This window comes from Cebus imitator, unplaced genomic scaffold, assembly GCF_001604975.1.
Source record: "Cebus imitator isolate Cc_AM_T3 unplaced genomic scaffold, Cebus_imitator-1.0 Scaffold194, whole genome shotgun sequence".
Taxonomy (NCBI): domain Eukaryota; kingdom Metazoa; phylum Chordata; class Mammalia; order Primates; family Cebidae; genus Cebus; species Cebus imitator.
The window spans coordinates 121,339-140,208 of NW_016107509.1; the positions used below are offsets into that span (position 1 = coordinate 121,339).

The 18,870-nt window shown below is 38.4% G+C and overlaps 1 protein-coding gene across 1 annotated transcript in view; it reads right to left on the reverse strand.

Moving 5' to 3' along the window:
- Nucleotides 1–841: 841 nt before the first annotated feature.
- Nucleotides 842–18,870, reverse strand: part of GUCY1A2 (guanylate cyclase 1 soluble subunit alpha 2) — a 364,637-nt gene continuing 346,608 nt past the window's right edge. The window contains exon 9 of the mRNA XM_037745199.1: nucleotides 842–1,172. Within this exon, the coding sequence (XP_037601127.1) occupies nucleotides 1,101–1,172 (72 nt within the window). The 3' untranslated portion in view covers nucleotides 842–1,100. The remainder of the gene's footprint in view (nucleotides 1,173–18,870) is intronic.

Genomic DNA, 18,870 nt, shown 5'->3' on the forward strand with positions numbered 1-18,870 from the left:
CCTATGAGAGATCTATTCTTCTCCTCATTTGGCAGATTAAGAAACTTGATGTCCTGGAGAGGAAAAGAGACTGTATCAAAATATCAATATCAGATCTAGGTCTGCATCCATGTTTCTTGCTCCTTTGTCTTGTATTTTCCCTGCCAGGCAACTCACAGATGGCATTCCCACAGCTGAAGTCAGAATATTCATGCAGAAACAAAACTTTATTTGGTAAACATTTAAATCTTTTCCCTCAGGAGCAGCACACTATTGGGAAAATATTAGCTGCATTCTGCAGTTTATTAGCTGGTTTAATGCCAGCTGCTGGATTTGCTCTCCTGTGGTAATTAAAGGTACAAGCTGCATGATGTTTCAAATGATGCCAGATATAGTTCAAAGTCCTCTGGATCTTCAAACTTTTGCTATTTAGAAAAGACATTAAGATTTGGGTCCCAATATGGTGCAGCTCAATTGACTACTGGATATAAAAACAACTTTCAAAAAAACCCAGATGTTTCCTAAAGCAGATGCAAGGGGAGACAAACAAAAACATGACCGTTGTCATCCTATGTTGAAGCATTGTTTACTTCTCACGTGGAGGCAGAAGAGACACATGTAGTGCTATTTCATCTTAATTCATATGTTAATGCCAACACTTTCACATCCACTACTGATACAAAAGCCTTGAACTCCACCTCCTAATACCTACAGCCAAGACTCATGACTTTTCAGTAGAATAGGCCCCATTCACCAACACTACCAACCTATAGATTCCAAGCATTTTTGAAATCAATTTATTTCTAAGAGTTATGTTAAGAATCCTGGTAAAGAGATAGTTTATGAATATGACCTTATTGTAGGAAATACTATCAATTTGAGCTAGAAATATCTCACAACCACAAATAAAAAAAATAACAGATATACTGGGGAAGAGTTAGTGTTATACATAGGGCAACAAAAATTAAAATACTTTATCTTTTTATTAAAGTAGTATCCCACTACTCAGTGTAGGAGTAGAGAATTTCTTTAAACTGAGATTCCAAATGAGAATTAAATAAGAATTCTAAGTAAATACTCTAGAATCCCAGAACCTCATCTGAAATTAGTCATTTTCCTGTTCAGCCTATGGCACGGCAATTCAGAACTGCCACCTTAGACATGAGTCTTCCTTCTTTTTCCCTCATCTGTAACTCAAATAGAAACAAATTCTCAGTGATTGTACTTTTAAAATCATAATAATACATTTGAGAAATTATTTCTTTCATTATATTACAGCACCAATGTCCTGGATTTGTTCATTATTATCTAGGTCCAAAAATCTACTAAACAAACATTTTAAGTTCCAACTATGGACCATGCATGGTCTGGGTGCTGAGTATAAAGTAATAAATAAGACGGAAAAAATCCCCCATGGGGTTTACATTCTACTGAATGACCCATATTTATATAGTGCCTATTCTGTGCTAGTCATGCAACAAGTGGGTTACATATACTATGTTAACATCATGTAATCTTTACTACACCTAGTACTTCATTACACAGATAAGGAAACCCCAGGTACAGAGATGTCAAATAACATGCCCAAAGTGAGAGAGTAAACATCAGCTGGAGTACAAACTCCTTTGTACTCTATCCATGCTCATTCCCCTGGGAATTTCACCCAATCTCATGTTGTTAAACATTTATGCAGCAATGACCCCCAATATATGTCTCACTTATATTTCTCCTAAGTTTCAGGAGCATAGATCCCATTGCCTATCCAACTGATCCGCTTGGATTTCTAACAGATTTCAGTTGAAAATGTAACTAATTGATCTCCTGATACACTCCCAGAACCTGTGCCTTAAAATTACTGCACTTGCAGTAGCCTTCATCTCAGTTGGCAACAAATGCATCTTTCTAGTTGCTCAGAATCTCTTGTTTCTATGACGCCTCATGTACAATCCATCTTGGCTCTACCTTACAAAATTTCTGGCACTTCACAGCAGCTCCACTGCTACCACCCTAGCATGAACCATATCATCTCTCCCCTGAATTCCTGCGATGGCCCCCTAACTTGTCTCTCTGCTCCCACTCTTGCCCCCATATCCCAGACTGACGATCTTTCTAAAATTCTTTTTTCCTGTAGTCTTTTTTATTTAACCTGCATCAGTTTTTGTCCTTTTAAATATATATATATACACACACACACATATATATATATACACACACACACATATATATATGTGTATATATTTTTATATATATACACATATATATGTATATATATTTATATAAATAATATATATAAATATATATATATATATATTTTATCACACTTTAGATTCTGGGGTACATGTGCAGAATATGCGGGATTGTTGCATAGATACATATATGGCAATGTGGTTTGCTGCCTCCATCCCCGTCACCTATGTCTGGCATTATCACTCCCCAACTCCCACCCCCCACTGTCCCTACCCTAGTTCCCCCCAGCAGACCCCAGTGTGTGATGCTCCCCTCCCTGTGTCCATGTGTTCTCGTTGTTCAATACCAGCCTATGAGTGAGAACATGCGGTGTTTGATTTTCTGTTCTTGTGTCAGTTTATTCCATCGACTTTGAAGTCATCTCTCATCTCTCTACTCTAGCATTGCTGGCCTTCTCGGTCTCCATTGAACAAACAGCCTCTCACCTTGGAGCCTTTGCACAGTCTGGCACCTGCTGGGATGTTGTTTCTTCAGGCATCCACACATTAAACCTTGCACTTTTCCAAGCCTTTGTTCAAACGTTACATTCTCAAATAAGTCTATCCTGTACTTAGTATTTAAAATTATAACATCCGTTTCCCTCGGAATTTCTATCCCTGCTCCAATTTTTTGACACTCATGCTTTTCATCTTCTAAGAAATAATATAATTTACTTATTTATTTTGTCTATCTTCTTCTACATGACTGTAAGCCCCAAGAGGGCAGCAATTTTCGTCTATTTTGTTCATTAATGTATCTTGATAACCTATAATGTCTGATACCTGATAGCTGCTTAGTAAGTAATTCTTGTTTTAATTTAAACAGAACCATTTATAAAAAGTCAAGTGGAACAGCTTTCTGAAGTTAAAAACAATCAGAGAAAAGAACTTAGGTGGCTATGAGCTTGGCAGTTTAGTGAACTGAAAGATCAGTGGAACTGCAGCCCAGTAACTAAATAGGAAGTGGTATGACACTGTGCTGCTGGGGCAGGAGGGCTTTGTAAGCCACAGTAAGAAGTGTGGGCTTTATTTTTAAGTGTTGTATGAATCACCTAGGGATCTTAAACGTAGAGACATAATTGAGTTTATATTTTAAAAATATATTGGCTGCTGTATGCAGGGTCAATTGTAGGGAGGCCAAATTTAAGATAGGCTGGTGGCATTTTTAAAACTTAAGACTATTTTGGAAAACTATTTGGTATCATTTACTAAAGCTGAACTTAGATATATCATAGATGGCAATTCCATGCTTAGTTATAACAAATACTTGTGTTAACCTGGGCACTAAAAAGATAGGCACGAGAAGGGTCATGATAGCATGGTTACTAACAGATGAAAAAATTAGAATTAGCGCAAATGACCTCAAGGGTAAATGGATAATTAAATTTTGGCACATTCATACAACGGAATATGGTATAGCAGAAAAAAGACCCTGAACTCCAGCTACAAAAACTGCGAGAATTAATCTCACAATATCTTTTAGCAAAAGAAGCTCAACACTAAAGAATACATACTTATGACTGCTGATTTCTAAAGATGCCCTGCAATGAACTAGGCCTCTAGGAATTCACATTTTTATGTAATTCCCTACAGCATTAATTTCAGCCTCAGCTGGGACTAACTTAAACCCACAGATTATGGTGAAAGTGACATGTGCCAGTTTTGAGTTTAAGTCTTTAGAAGGCCTAGCAGTTTCCACTTTTGTGCATGTGGGAATTCTGGCTGGCATATAATACAAAATCAGCTATTTTGCTGAAAAGACCACTTATAGAGGCCCAGTGGAAAGGCCACATGGAAAAGAGAGGCCCTGGGACTACCTGGTGGGAGAAATACCCAGATGTCCTATGTGACATTAGCTACCATCTGACCGTTAGCACGTGAGAGAGCCAAGGCAAGAACCACCCAGCTAAGTCCAGCCAACTTACAGAACCATGGGAGATAATAAATAATTGTTGTTTTAAGCCACTAAGTTTCTGGATGGTTTGTTGGATAGCAATAAATAATCAAACATAAATTAGAACAAATGTATTAGAGAAGAGTTCTGTTTACAATATAAACTGCTGTAACAAAAACCTAAACATGCAGTATTGGCTTGGTAACGGGCAACATTTGGAGGCCAGAGGCCTAAACTTTACTGTTGTTAAAGGAGGCTGCAAGGACAAGGAGGCTGCATTAATGGTGACCCTTGGCATGCAAGGATGAATAGTTGGGTAGCACTGTCATCTGTAGTAACAGATAAAATAGAAAATATATCTAATAAATTGTGCATATTTGGTTAAGGAGATTTCTAGGCATAATGTCAAAAGTACCAACAGTTTTCCTTTAGCTGTACTTAATCAGATATGGATACAGACAAAGATTAACTAAAGTAAGAACTATTCAGTTTTCAAAAAGATAAACATTTCCAAGTCAAGACTTTCTGGGTCCCTGGCAAAATACTCTAAAAGAAACAAATAGCCATAGGGGGAATATCAAACCCAGTGTTTTTCCTTTAAAATGTAATCTCAGGGTAAATATCTCAAGATCCTTTTTTAAGATCTCAGAAAAAATTAAGATGGTGCCTCAAAGACCCCTTCAACTAGATGCAGAGCTTTAAAAGTCCTAAAGACATTGTTTCATAACATCCTGCTGTAGCAGTTAGTGAATCCAACACAGAGGCAGACCCACTTACCCACAAGATAAGTGGGTAAGCCATACCCACTTATCTTACAGGGATAAGTGGGTATGGCTTTTGTCTCATGCTATAAATTATAATTTGAATTACAAGAAACCCCATAAAGTTTTTTTAAAAACTTATATAATTTTGGACTGAAAAGGAAAGAAGAGAAGCCATTTGAAATGAAAAAAAAAAAAAGCAAACAAAAAGTCTTTGGGCCCCTAAATTCTGACAGGAGGGAGCAAACCAAGAAAACTACAAACTTGAGTTATTTTTTAATTGTAACTTAGGTTCTGGGGTACATGTTCTGATCATGCAGGATTGTTGCATAGGTACATACATGGCAAGGTGGTTTGCTGCCTTCATCCCCCCATCACCTATATCTGGTGTTTCTCCCCTCATTTTTTTAAAAAAGTAGGAAGGGCTCAGAAGCTGGAGCCAAAAGCTCTGAGGGTGGAACCAAGAGGGGTAACCTTGCTGATTTCCTTCCTCTTTTTAAATTGGAGTGTCTATTGTGGTCGTTTTATTCCAGCCTCATCACTGCATGTTGGTGGTGGATGAGAAAGCGGGGAGAGAACATCCCTTTAGTTCACACGTCTTCAGCCTGAGAGAAGTCATACTCAGAGAGCCTTATCCACATGGACCTAATTTAAAAGACAAGGTCCTAAAATCCAACCCTTAGCCTGATGCTATAACAAAATGAGATCTGGGGGGTGGGACATGGTGGGTGCATTTTACATGTGGGAATGGCATGACTTACTGGGGACCATGTAGCAAACTGGTAGCCATCCAAAAATGGCTCCCCAGTGAATACTTACATTTACATTCTTGTACGGTAATTTTCAGGATCTCTTTCTCAGATTATCCTTTACTTAGCATCCTCTTCTTTGTATGATCTTCTTAATCTGTCTAGAGAAACTAATTTGAGTTACTCTCATTTAAAGTGATGCTCCCTCTCACACCCTGAATTAGCTCTTAGTCCATTTGCAAATATTTTCTTCTTCTATATGCCTGTGTGTTTTTTTTTCATGTTGCAGTCTTTCCTCAAATAATAGCTGATGTTAGGTTGCCCATTTATATTTAAACACTAAAAAAAAACCACTAAACACTAAAGGATTAAACACTAAAAAAGCTTACTGAAACAATAGATGGAGCTTGTCAATTAGCAAGGCTTCATTTTAAGATCGATAATTGTTCCTGCCTCAAAGCCTTGTACCAGTTGCTCTTTCTACCTGGGAATTTCTTGAGAGGATATTTTCATAACTAGTTTCTTGCAGTCATTTAAGTATCATTTGAAATATCCCATATTCATCAACGCCTTCCCTGACGAAAGTATTAATATCTAATGTTACCTACTGCTAACACCTCCCCTCAACAGGTACATGCTGTCTCTACATTATATTTTATGAAGACTGATTACTATTTTAAATGATCCTTTTGGTTTATTTATTCGTTTGGCTGTCTTTTATACTAGAAAGTAAAACTGTGAGGGCAATGATCGCATAAGCTTTGCTTGCCACAATGTCCTGACACCTAGAACAAGACACTAAATATTTCGTGTTCTTAATAAATATTCATTGAATCAGTGATTGAGACCCAGTCAGCCACCTTGTTCTGGAAATCTCACACACATATGTAACTCCAGGTCTATAGTAAACCATCTCAACACTCAACAAAACTTTAAGAAACTGACTTTAAAAATTACAATGAAAATGGTAAAAGTCCACTGTGAAACTATCTCCTTATGGTATTACTACTGAATCACACAAATCCAGGCCAAGGACACTATTTTCAGCCATGTTTTTTATAAGAAAGATCATCTCATACATCAATTTTTCCTTTTCCTACAGAGCAGAATGAGGCATAGAAAAAAGAACACTAGAATTAGTTCAGAACACCTGGGTTTGAGTCTGGGCTCCGTCACTTATTAGTTGTATGATCTTATTCAAGTAGCTTAAATTCTCTGAGCCAATATCTTCATATGTAATTTGAGGATAATAAACACACAGTTGAGGTTCTTTATGAAACTACCCACATAGTGCATGTCATGAGTAGTGATTTAATGAATAATCCTTTTCTTCCTATAATGTATTTTACAATTAGGAAGTACTTTTTCCTGTCTAAATTTCTCTGCTCTTTGTTCTTAAATCTGTCTATTCTTTGTTCTCTATTATGAATGTAATAACAGAAATTACCCACCAAATATGGTGCTTCCAAAGTTTTACTTTAATTCTCAAATCAAGCAGGGAGTGGGGAAAGCTGCCTGCTTTGTAAATAAAATCTGATTGAAAAACAGCCATGCTCATTCTTTTACATATTATCTAGCTTATGTGTTATAACATCAGAGCTGCTTTCACGTTATAACATCAGAGTTGAGTAGCTGCAATGGAGACTGTATGATCTGCAAAGACTAACATATTTAGTTGCTGCCCTTTAGAGAAAAAATGCACTGAGCCTTGGTTTAATCCATTGGCAAGCAAACTTTTAAGCAAATATTTTAAACAGAATATTTTTCTTTTTTAAAAATTTTTTGTTCTTTTTTGAGCTTTCTCAGATTGTATTAAACAATTTGTAAGGTTTTTTTTTTTTTTTATAAAAAGTTGCAAAATGTGTAGAAGTGTTTGGTCATTGATATGTTTTAAAATCCCATTGAAAAACAATTCAGAGAACTCATAAAAGTTGTTGTTCTCTAAGGAAAGAAGCTTTCACTTTGTAGAACATTGGCTTGCAACTGGGGGAAATTTTGTTCCCCAGTGGATATTTGGAAATGTTTGCAGACATTTCACTGTTGTCACAACTAGGGATCAGGCTGCTACTGAGACTAGGGGGTAGAGGCCGGGGATTCTGCTAAACACCCTACAGTGCACAAAGCCCCCCACAACAATGAATTATTCAGCTTCAGATGTTCATAGTGCTGAAGGCGAGATGGAGTGTCATGATCTAAAATAAGCTGTGTATATAAATAACAGCTCCTTTGGGATTTGTTATGGTATCTAGTGTGGCTTTAAAAACCTTTGTCATGCAACTGGCTATCCAAGGAGAGTCCAAAACACTCACTCAAGTAAGTCTGCCTTCTACTTATGGCTTATTGGCAAGTGTAAAAAGCATATGACTGTTTTCACAATGATACAAATGTTTTGTTGTCCCTACATTCCCTCTTCCCATGGTGGAGGCAGGTACACTTTCCCAGGCTACCCCATCTCTGCCTGTACCTGAGGCACTGAAACAAACCACCTCAGGTCATTAGTCCCTAAATGCTGCCCTGTGGCTGAAAATGTGCAGATAATGTCCATGTGCTGCTGCCAGCCATTGCTAGCCAGCATTTCCCTAATCATCAGCATTACAGGCTTATTTTAAATATAGGCTAAAATTTTTGTTTCTCTTGTAATCAGGCAATAGAGGTATTATGAAGCAGTGAGCACTCTGTATAAAAATTGGCTCCAGTGTCTGGTCCTCAAAATAGCACTCAGACACCTAAAAATGCTTTAGGGAGAACAGAAAAGTTATAATGAACATTTATTATATATAATTTCCTCCCCACAGGAGAATAAATTGACAAATGGACAATTTAGTGTACCCTCAATGATTTTGTTGTTTAAAATGTTTTTATGCAAAGATAATGCTCACAAAGATCCTCTGAACATATCATATGCACAGCATGTCCCAATTCCCTTTCTTGAGGGGCCTGTGGCTACATGTGTATATGTCCACTTCAATATCAAGCTTGACTCATTTTCAGATACAACATTCTATGGTTGTGATGTAAAATAATATCTACTCTGTGCCTTTTATCTTCTTTAGTGTCATAAGTATTAAATAATGTTTGATAACCAAAGTCATTTCAGTCGCTGTGGTTGGCTCTGTGCTCCTCTGCGATGGGTAATACCGAGTGTCAACTTGATTAGATTGAAGGATGCAAAGTGTTGATCTTGAGTGTGTCTGTGAGGGTGTTGCCAAAGGAGATTAACATTTAAGTCAGTGGGATGTGAAGGGCAGACCCACCATTAATCTGGGTGGGTACCATCCAATCAGCTGCCAGCATGGCCAGAATATTAAGTAGGCAGAACAATGTGAAAAGACTAGACTCGCTTAGACTTCCAGCCTACTTCTTTTTCCCATGTTGGATGCTTCCTGCCCTCAAACATCGGACTCCAAGCTCTTCAGCTTTAGGACTCAGACTGGTTTGCTTGCTCCTCAGCTTGCAGATGGCCTATTGTGTGGGACCTTGTGATCATGTGAGTTAATACTCCTTATTAAACTCCCAGATATATATATATATATATATATATATATAAAACTATATATATGTATATATATGTAACTATATATGTGTATGTGTGTGTGTGTGTATATACATCTGCTACTAGTTCTGTCTCTAGAGAACATTGACTGATACATCCCCCATACCTAACTGCATGAACAAACAGGAAAACACAGGGAGCCAGCATTTCTGGGTTATATAAAGTTCTGGAGCTAGTATACTGTATTGGTCAAAGTTCTCCAGAGTAACAGAACAAAGATATAGATAGATTAGATAGATATAGAGAAAGAGAGATAATAAAAAATTGGCTTAAAGGCTTATGGTTGGGGTGTGGAATCTCAGGAGCCCTATGCTTTTCATTCTGAAGGTCTGAAAACCAGAGGAGCTGATAATATATTTTATTTCAGGTTTGCAGGCAGGAAGAGACTGATGCTCCAGCTCAAGACTGTCAAGCCAAGAGTGAATTCTCTTTTGCTCAGGCTTTAGTTCTATTCAGGTCTCTGATTAGTGGGTGAAGGCCACCACACTAGGGAGGAAAATATGCTTTACTCGGTCTACTGATTAAATGTTAGCTTCATCCTGGTACACCTTCAAAGACATACCTAGAATAGCTTAACCAAAGATCTGGGCACTCTGTGACCCAGTCAAATTAACACATAAGATTAACGATCCCATCTATACACACAATAAATTCCTCAAGGTAAAAATTACTAACATAAAAAACTGTGGAATAGGTTCAATAAAATATAAATGCAAATGTGTGTATGTAGATACCTATCCAAAATTTAAACTGATTTTCAGGTCAACAATTTAAAATGGAGATGAAGTTTCTTGGGAATAACTTCTTTTTCCAACTGATACGTTAATTTTTTATGGTTAAATTTTGCACTGGCTTAACATAAAGAAATGAATTACTAATATTAGAATGTTACAGAATGACTGAGGTAGGGTTAGCTGTTGGCTGTGTGTCCTGGCTGCTGATCAGGTCAGCATTAAGCCCTGGCTTCTATTTCTGCTTCTATCTCTCACCTGTCTTCTTAATAATGGGTAGAGCAATCGGAAATGAGATTAGTTTGATAGACCAGAGTTCCAGAGTGCCACATTGATATTGTTTGACTTTGTGTCCCCACTCAAATCTCATCCTGTATTATAATCCCATAATCCTCCTGTGTTGTGGGTGGGACCCGGTGGGAGGTAATTGATTCATGGGGGCAGTTTCTCCCAGGCTGTTCTAGTGACAGTGAGTTCTCACAAGATCTGATGGTTTTATAAGGGACTTCCTCCTTCACTCAGCACTCATTCTTTTTCCCCCTACCTTGTGATGAAGGACACCTGCCATAAATATGTTTCCTGAGGCCTCCCTAGCCATGCAGAACTGTGAGTCAACTAAACCTCTTTTCTTTGTAACTTACCCAGTCTCAGGTATTTCTTCCTAGGTGCATGAGAACATATTAATACACACATCTGTTTAATACTCAAGACCCTGCTTCCAGTTCAGGAACTGCAATTTTGTAGTCTTTTTTGAAGGCAGAATGGAGAGAGTATCAAGATATCAAAAAATTTCTTTGTGAGCTGAGAGTGAACAGAGCTTCAGGTTTATTTTTATTATGCAGTAATAGCAGCAATAACACATTGCCATAGGGATATCTCATTGTAATCAACTTGGATACTTTGTAATGGTCTTAATCCAGATTCCTTCCCTCAAGGGGTGGTTTCTCTGAGGGTCTGCTTATTAGTCTTCCTATATACTAGGCAACTATCTGTAACCTGTCTTGCTGAAGTGTAAATTCCTATATTTCCATAAACCCTAAGGACCACATCACACATAGCTTGAGGTCCGCAATGAGTCCCTTGATGCAGATGACAGAGAACTTCTCTTATGAGGGGTTTGGATAACATTGCTCTTTGGTCTGGTAATACTCGCTACCCTTCTGAATTTTCTTTGGACCTATTTTTATTAATTTTTCTTTTTCAGTGGCAAAGAAGACGGGAACTGCAGTGGCAGGGAGGAAGGCAAGGGGTTAAGTGAAAAACAGGTGTTTCAGAGGAAAGAAGCTTGTTTGCCTATTTGATCTGCAAGGTTGTTTCTACATCTTTCAAAAGAGATACCTCTCTGATGTCCCAGGACATGAACAACAGTTATTTCTTCTGGCAACTGGAGGTTATCTAATACTTGGGTGATTAATTCCTTGTGGACCATGTCTTAGCCTTTTCTATTAATAAGATATCATTCAGTCCAAATTTTTCCAAAGGTGTATGCTACACTAGATGGAAGATAACATACTGAGGAGTGAGCTGCTACTGAATTGATTAAAAAGGTCATAAGCTCAGGTTTAGGTCCCATTTCTAAATTTATCCAGGGCTCTTGGGGGGACTCAAGATGAAAAGAGCTTCTCTTGTAGGAATTTTCAGGTCCCTTTTAGCATAGGCAGGTCAGTATAAAGCCCACAACAGGCAAGCTGCCTTTAAGCCATGTAAGGCAGCTTGAATCAGATCCAGACTCTGCACTCATCCCACACTCAGTTGTGCGTCTCACTCGCACACTTTGAACCTCCAGGATGTCCCAGTCACAAAGAAAATATTTTACTGCCCCTGTAGTTTTTCTTGCCTTGGTCTGTCTGGTCACCATGGTATCTGTAGGCCTTTGTTTCCCATGTTGCTGAGAGTCTGAGTTTATTCATCACAAGGGATGGGTTTCGATCCCTTACTCCTGAGGCCACTGCGAAGCATCAGGACTCATCTCCTCATGAAAGATGATTGGAGACACCTCCCCAGAGGGAAATGGGAATCCCATATGGGCCCCCAAATTTGTTAGAAACAAATGCTTGGTGAGGCAAAGAAGAATCAACACTACAGCAAAAAGATTTCTCAGCAAGGCAATTTACTCCTGCAGAAGGGTGCCACTCGTGCCTGGCGGTCACAAGAGCACACTGAACAAGGGAGGGAAGGGGCTATCCCTAATGCAATTAGTCCCTGTTGCTATATCCTGCTCCCATTGACTGGGGCTGCATAGCACAATCTAAGCTAATCCCAACTGGCTATTTCAAATGGAGCAGGGGTGTGGGTTACAGTGGTGGGATGAGCAGTTTCAGCAGGAAGAATGGTTTCAGCAAGAAGGTCAGTTACAGAGCGGGTTACCAAGGAAATAGAGGTGAGTTATAGATTAGGACTGGTGGGAAAGTTGTTTATCACAACTAGGGGCAACGAGGCACAAAGAACAAGGAAGTTAGGCTTTGAAAATCAAGATCAAAGAACAAGGAAGCTGAACAAACTGACTCTTTGAAGAGGAATTCACTGTACTTAACAGTATTAATAAAAACAGTAGAAGATTTTTATTCACCTGTTGAGCAAACTGAAAAGCAATAGCAAAAACAACAAAAGAAAAACAGAGGAGAGAGAAGGAGAGACTAATTCCATCTCATCCTATTGTTATTAGGTCTTTTGATTGTTTGGAAAACCAAGTTTCCACTCTGTAAAAGAGTAAAAATATTTGCTTCTAAAAAACATTTTAGTTATCACTAGTTAAATAAATTCTATTACTTTACATTGACTAGTGATTTGATTTGGATTAAATATCTTTAAACTTTGATGTATTTAACCAACTTTCCAAAATCAAATTTTAAATTCTAAAATTGTTTATTGACCTCAGATTAAACTTTGAGATGTTCCAAAGGGCCCTGGAAGCATCCAAAAGAGTGATAATAAACAGGTTTATTTGATATGTTATATTACATGGGAGGCATTGCAGTAAGACGTGACACTTAATTTTAAAGTTATATTTGTAGACATATGTTATTAATATGGTTTCAAAATTGAGATTTCTAAGGCTCTAATAGATCTTGGTATATGTTATCACACATAATTATAGCCATTAGTTTAGATCATTGAAGGCATAGAAATTACTGAATTTTTCATCAATTGTGTCTATAGTCATGAAAATTTGTCTTGTTCAGTTAATTGCTTAATTCTGATGATTTCTCTACAAGCTCTTTGGGAGCAAATGTAATTCTAAAGTATTGTTTCTTCAAGGAGTTTCATGAAAAGGCTGAAAATAATACTGACAAGTACTCCTGAATACAAGTTTCTGATAACATTAGGATTATATCATTTGGCCTGGGTAAGAATTCCAGAAATACAAAGAAGAGATTGAATGAGTTATAAACCTACTAGCCCATGCAGAATAATTAATTTAATACCAAAAAAAAAACCACTTTACCATATTTTTATGTGAAATAAGCCAGTATTAAAATATTAAGATAGGCAATTTGAATGAACTTCAAGGTTCAAGTCAATTTACCTGTGGTCACCCATTTAATAAACAGTGCTATGAACCTAAGCTAAAATAACAAAATTGGTATTTAAGAGGATATAAGCTCAATGTTAGCTGTGGACTCATGGAGAGCCTTGATGGTCTCCTGCTTCTTCCTGAACCCTTAAAGCTTCCATTATTAAAAGCTCTGTATTCCATGACTCATCATGAAATAGATAAAATGATCTAAATAAAATACATATGCACATGCCCATATATGGTGTGGTTACTGTTCTCAGTTCTGAAAGTTTATACCAATGTTTGTTTTGTCAAATCCCTAATCCTGGGAAAGACAACTTCAGTTCATTTCTGCTACCTGATGGACCACTTGAACATTAATAGAGGAATTTCATTTAACTGCCATTTCCATTGCATGTTTTCTGGTTTTATAGAAACTCTCCCAATCAGGAAGGTCAATGATATAACAGTAGCTAAAATGTTGTTAGGAACTGTATTTTTTTCATGAGATATTACTTGAGAAATATTCATTGATAGAAGCACTTCTCTTACTAGACATGCTGTAAAAGAATTAAATAAGACATTACAAATACAGTAGCATTAGGCAAAACCAATTGAATTAAGGATTGCCTTGGTGAAAGGCATTATAGTTTTGTAACAATTAGATCCACTCTCAGTGTAAAGCAGAAGTTGACCTCTTATAAAATAGTCAGTGGGAGGCTATTTGTGTTTCTTCTATATATCTTCCCATATATCTTCCACTGCTAAACTCTGCTATGTCTAAATGCTGTGAGGCTTTAGTGCATTATGTGAAAGTGTATTTTCAGTAGGTAAAGGAAGCTTTTCATCATCTACTGACCAACAGCAATCAAACCCTTCATGATCTAGAACTTAGAGATTGTATCTTCCAAAAACCAAGAGAAAAACTGCCTTTTCACACACACTTCCACAAAACTTTGGGACTTCAAACCTCGGGTCTGTAATCTTACAACTCAGAAGGGTTTTGCCAAATTCTTGGAATATGGCACACTCATTGGAAACCATAAGGTAAAGCTGGTCAAGAAAGCTGTCCACAGAAGGAGATGACATCCTAGATTGGGACAGTTTCCCCAAGATTACAAATCAAGACTTCTCTGCCATCACAATACTTTTAACTCTCTTGTTTTCCTTGCTGTGAACAATAGAACTGGAAAAGGGGCCTTGTAATAATCCACTTTCATTTGTGAAGGATTTTGCAGCCTATCTTATACATGGACAGTGTTATGACTTGATGAATGGAAGATGGAAGTCCACTGTGGGTTAGAAATTTTAATAGCACCTGTGTTACTTCATAGTTAAAAGCATAACATTGGTCAGCTCCCCTCAACCTACATCATGGGTTAAAGAGAACAGTTCCAGGAGGCCTTTACCTTTCTGGCTGGGCATCACTTTTGGTTCCCATTTTCCATGGCTTAGAATAAATGGGGCAATAATTTAAAATTTATCCCTCATAATAAGCTCTGTAGCAGGATTCCACTGCAAGGTTATTGTTGCACAACAGAATTTCAAAAACTGTCTTGCTAAAACTGTACTAGATTATTGAATTGCTCAAGGTTGCCTACTGGATGACAAAGGGAAAATTTGTGCAGTTGCTGATACTTTTCGTTGCACACAGATGATACATAATGCCTTATAGAGACTCAGTTGCAAGGGGTTAATGAACAGACTGCTTGGTTAAAGCAAGTAGACTCTTCATTTGGGTCATTCTTTGATTGATTTGATTCTAGTTGGTTTGGATCATGGGGACTCTAGCTAAGGAACATACTGAAAACTTTGGTATTATCCTCCTAATAATCATATGGTAGCTTCCTTGGTGTGCTATATTCTTTCAAAAGTTGAAATGTTTACATATAGCCATTAATACAAGGCCAAATGGTCTCTCTTTGGCTGGAATGACAACAACTCAAAGAAATGCATAATCATAAGGACAACAGTATCCACAAATGATATGCTGAGACTGAAAACCCAAAATGATGGTAACTGAAAGTAGCATTAAAGCCCCAAGCTTGGTCACACTCTCATCTAACTGAGAATCTTATCAAAAGGGTGTACTTGTAAAACAAAATTATGGGAGGCAATTGTTTTGGACTGAGCTTGTACACTACACCACAACAGACCACACCAAAATAAAGTCACTCATGCTAAATGCAATATAATCAAACTGAAACTTTAAGCAAAGGGATATAACACTAAGCAGACCAGTTTTTTTTTCTGCTAGAAATAAGAGATTCCAAAAGTAGTCTCAGCTCTAATCCTTACAAAAAAGTAACCTGAAGTGACCTTATGTTAACTTACTAGGTTTTATTTTCCTATTGTCTGTTTCCTTGTTTCCAGCATACAAAACCCACTGATTTATTATTTCACAGATAAGTTGGAAAAAGTGGGAATAGATAAGTGTACCAGTAAGTTCATTTATCATGGTAACAGAGTAATGTCAATGCCTCAAGTATTGATCAATTCTTTGGTCAAAATTGAGAGGCTGACCAAAAGGGAGGAATTACCATATTAAGTTTAGCCTAAAGTTGCCTCCTTACATATTTTATGTTTGGCCTAAAGGTATTTCCATATATTTAGGGTTAATATTGTTATGTGTGAATTTAATACTGCCATTTTGATTCTAGCTGGCTGTTTTGCCCATTAGTTGATGCAGTTTCTTCATTGTGTTGATGCTCTTTACCCTTTGGTATGTTTTTGGTGTGGCTGGTACTGGTTGTTCCTTTCTATGTTCAGTGCCTCTTTCAGGAGCTCTTGTAAAGCAGGCCTGGTGGTGATGAAATCTCTGAGTACTTCCTTGTTCACAAAGGATTTTAGTTTTCCTTCACTTTTGAAGCTTAGTTTGGCTGGATATGAAATTCTGGGTTGAAAGTTCTTTTCTTTAAGGATGTTGAATATTGGCCCCCACTCTCTTCTGGCTTGTAGGGTTTCTGCTGAGAGATCTGCTGTGAGTCTGATGGGCTTCCCTTTGTAGGTAACCCGACCTTTCTGTCTGGCCATGCTTAGCATTTTCTCCTTCATTTCAACCCTGGTGAATCTGACGATTATGTGCCTTGGGGTTGCTCTTCTTGACGAATATATTTGTGGTGTTCTCTGTATTCCCTGGACTTGAATATTGGCCTGCCTTGCTAGATTGGGGAAGTTTTCCTGGATAATATCCTGAAGAGTATTTTCCAACTTGGATTCATTCTCTCCGTCACATTCAGGTACACCTATCAAACGTAGATTAGGTCTTTTCACATAGTCCCATATTTCTTGGATATTTTGTTCATTCCTTTTTACTCTAATCTTGCCTTCTCATTTTATTTCATTGAGTTGGTCTTCGACCTCTGATATCCTTTCTTCGGATTGGTCAAGTCAGCTGTTGAAACTAGTGCATGCTTCACAAAGTTCTCGTGTTGTGTATTTAAGCTCCATCAATTCACGTATACTCCTCTCTAAGTTGTCTATTCGCGTTAGCATTTCATCAAATCTTTTTTCAAGGTTCTTAGTTTCTTTGCATTGGGTTAGAACATGTTCTTTTAGCTCAGAGAAGTTTGTTATTACCAACCTTCTGAAGCCCAATTCTGTCAATTCATGACACTCATTCTCCATCCAGCTTTGTTCCCTTGCTGGTGAGGAGTTGTGATCCCTTGTAGGAGGAGAGGTGTTCTGGTTTCGGGTGTTTTCATCCTTTTTGCACTGGTGCCTTCCCATCTTTGTGGATTTATCCACCTGTCGTCTTTGTAGTTGTTGACTTTCAGATTGGGTCTCTGAGTGGACATCCAGTTTGTTGATGATGAAGTTATTTCTGTTTCTTAGTTTTCCTTCTAACAGTCTGGCCCCTCTGCTGTAGGACTGATGAGGTCCACTCCAGGCCCTGCTTGCCTGGGGATCACCTGTAGCAACTGCAGAACAGTAAGGGTTGCTACCAGTTTCTTATTCTGCAATCTTTGTCCCAGAAGGATACCTGCCAAATGTCAGTCTGTTCTCTCCTTTATGAGGTGACTCTTTGGATATACGGGGGTCAGGGAGCTGCTTGAGGAGACAGTCTGTCCTTTATAGGAGCTCTAGTGCTCAGCTGTGAACTTTGTTGTTCATTTAGAGCTGCTGGGCAAGTACGTTTAAGTCTGCTGCAGGAGAACTCATAAACCCCTTCTTTTTTCCCAGGTGGTCTGTCCTGGGGAGTTAGGGCTTTATTTATGAGTTTCCATTGTGCTACTGCCTGTTTTTCAGGGCTGCCCTGCCCAGCGAGGAGGCAGCCTAGTCGCTGTCTGCCTGTGGAGGCTTTGCTGAGCTGGTGTGGCCTCCGCCCAGCTGCCGTGTGAACTTCCCTGCAGTCCTGTTTATACGGGTGTAGTTAGAACTGCCTTGGCAATGGTGGCCCACCTCTGTAATGGCAGACTCTCTCTATAATGGCAGGTTACCTCGGCTATGGCGGGCTACCTCAGCAATGGCAAATTACCTCTGTAGAGGTGGACTGCCTCAGTAATGGCGGATGCCCCTTGCCCACAGAGCTGGACCTTCCCGGGTTCAGCTGTGCTTGCTGTGAAATGCCCTCAACCCAGAGCGTTCCCAATTGCTGATTTTTTGTGGGGGTGGGACCAGCCAAGCCTGATCACCTGGCTTCCTGCCTCAGAGCCTTTTTTTTATTTGAACGGTCAACTATCTCCCAGGTGTTCCAGTCACCTGTTGAAAAGGTGCTGGGATCTGTGTGATTTCCCAGTGGTGACCCACTGTGCTGGCTGAAACAGCGGCACTGAGATTCATGGTGCTTTTTTGCCCAGGAATCTCCTGGCCTGGTTCCCTGTTCCAGTCCCCTTTTTAGTTAGATGAATGGGCTACTCTGCCCTCCCGGAGCTCCAATCACCAGCTAAAACCGTGCCCAGACCCATGCATTTTGTAGGGAGAACTGCCGCACTGGGACACCGGCCATATATACTAAACTGTAGCATAACTGAATGTGCCAACAAACTGTAACCTACTCATGTAACAAGCAGCAGACTCTCAGCCAGTCACAAGCACACCCAGCTGCGACCAGTTCAGTTGTTTCTGTACTTTGCTTTTGTTTTCCTTCTCTGTCCGTAAATGTTATCTGACCATGTGGCAGCTGGACTTGCTCTGTACCTATTCAGATTCTGAGGGCTGCCTAATTTGTGAATCATTTTTTGCTCAATAAACTCTGGTAAATTTAGTTCATCTGAAAAGTTTTCTTTTAACACTTAAAAATACCAATTGGGTGAAAGACTTCCTAGAAAAATGCAATTTATTAAAAATGACGCTATTAGACATAGAAAATTGAACAGAACAATAGAGAAAAGAAAATGGAAAAAAGTCTATGAAGCTTTTAAATATCACATATTTCTAATGCTGCTTAAACTGTATCAAAATTGAAAAAGAAAACTAATGAAAAGTATATATTATTACTAAAATTTGATAAAGATTATATTAAAAAGTAAAACTACATACC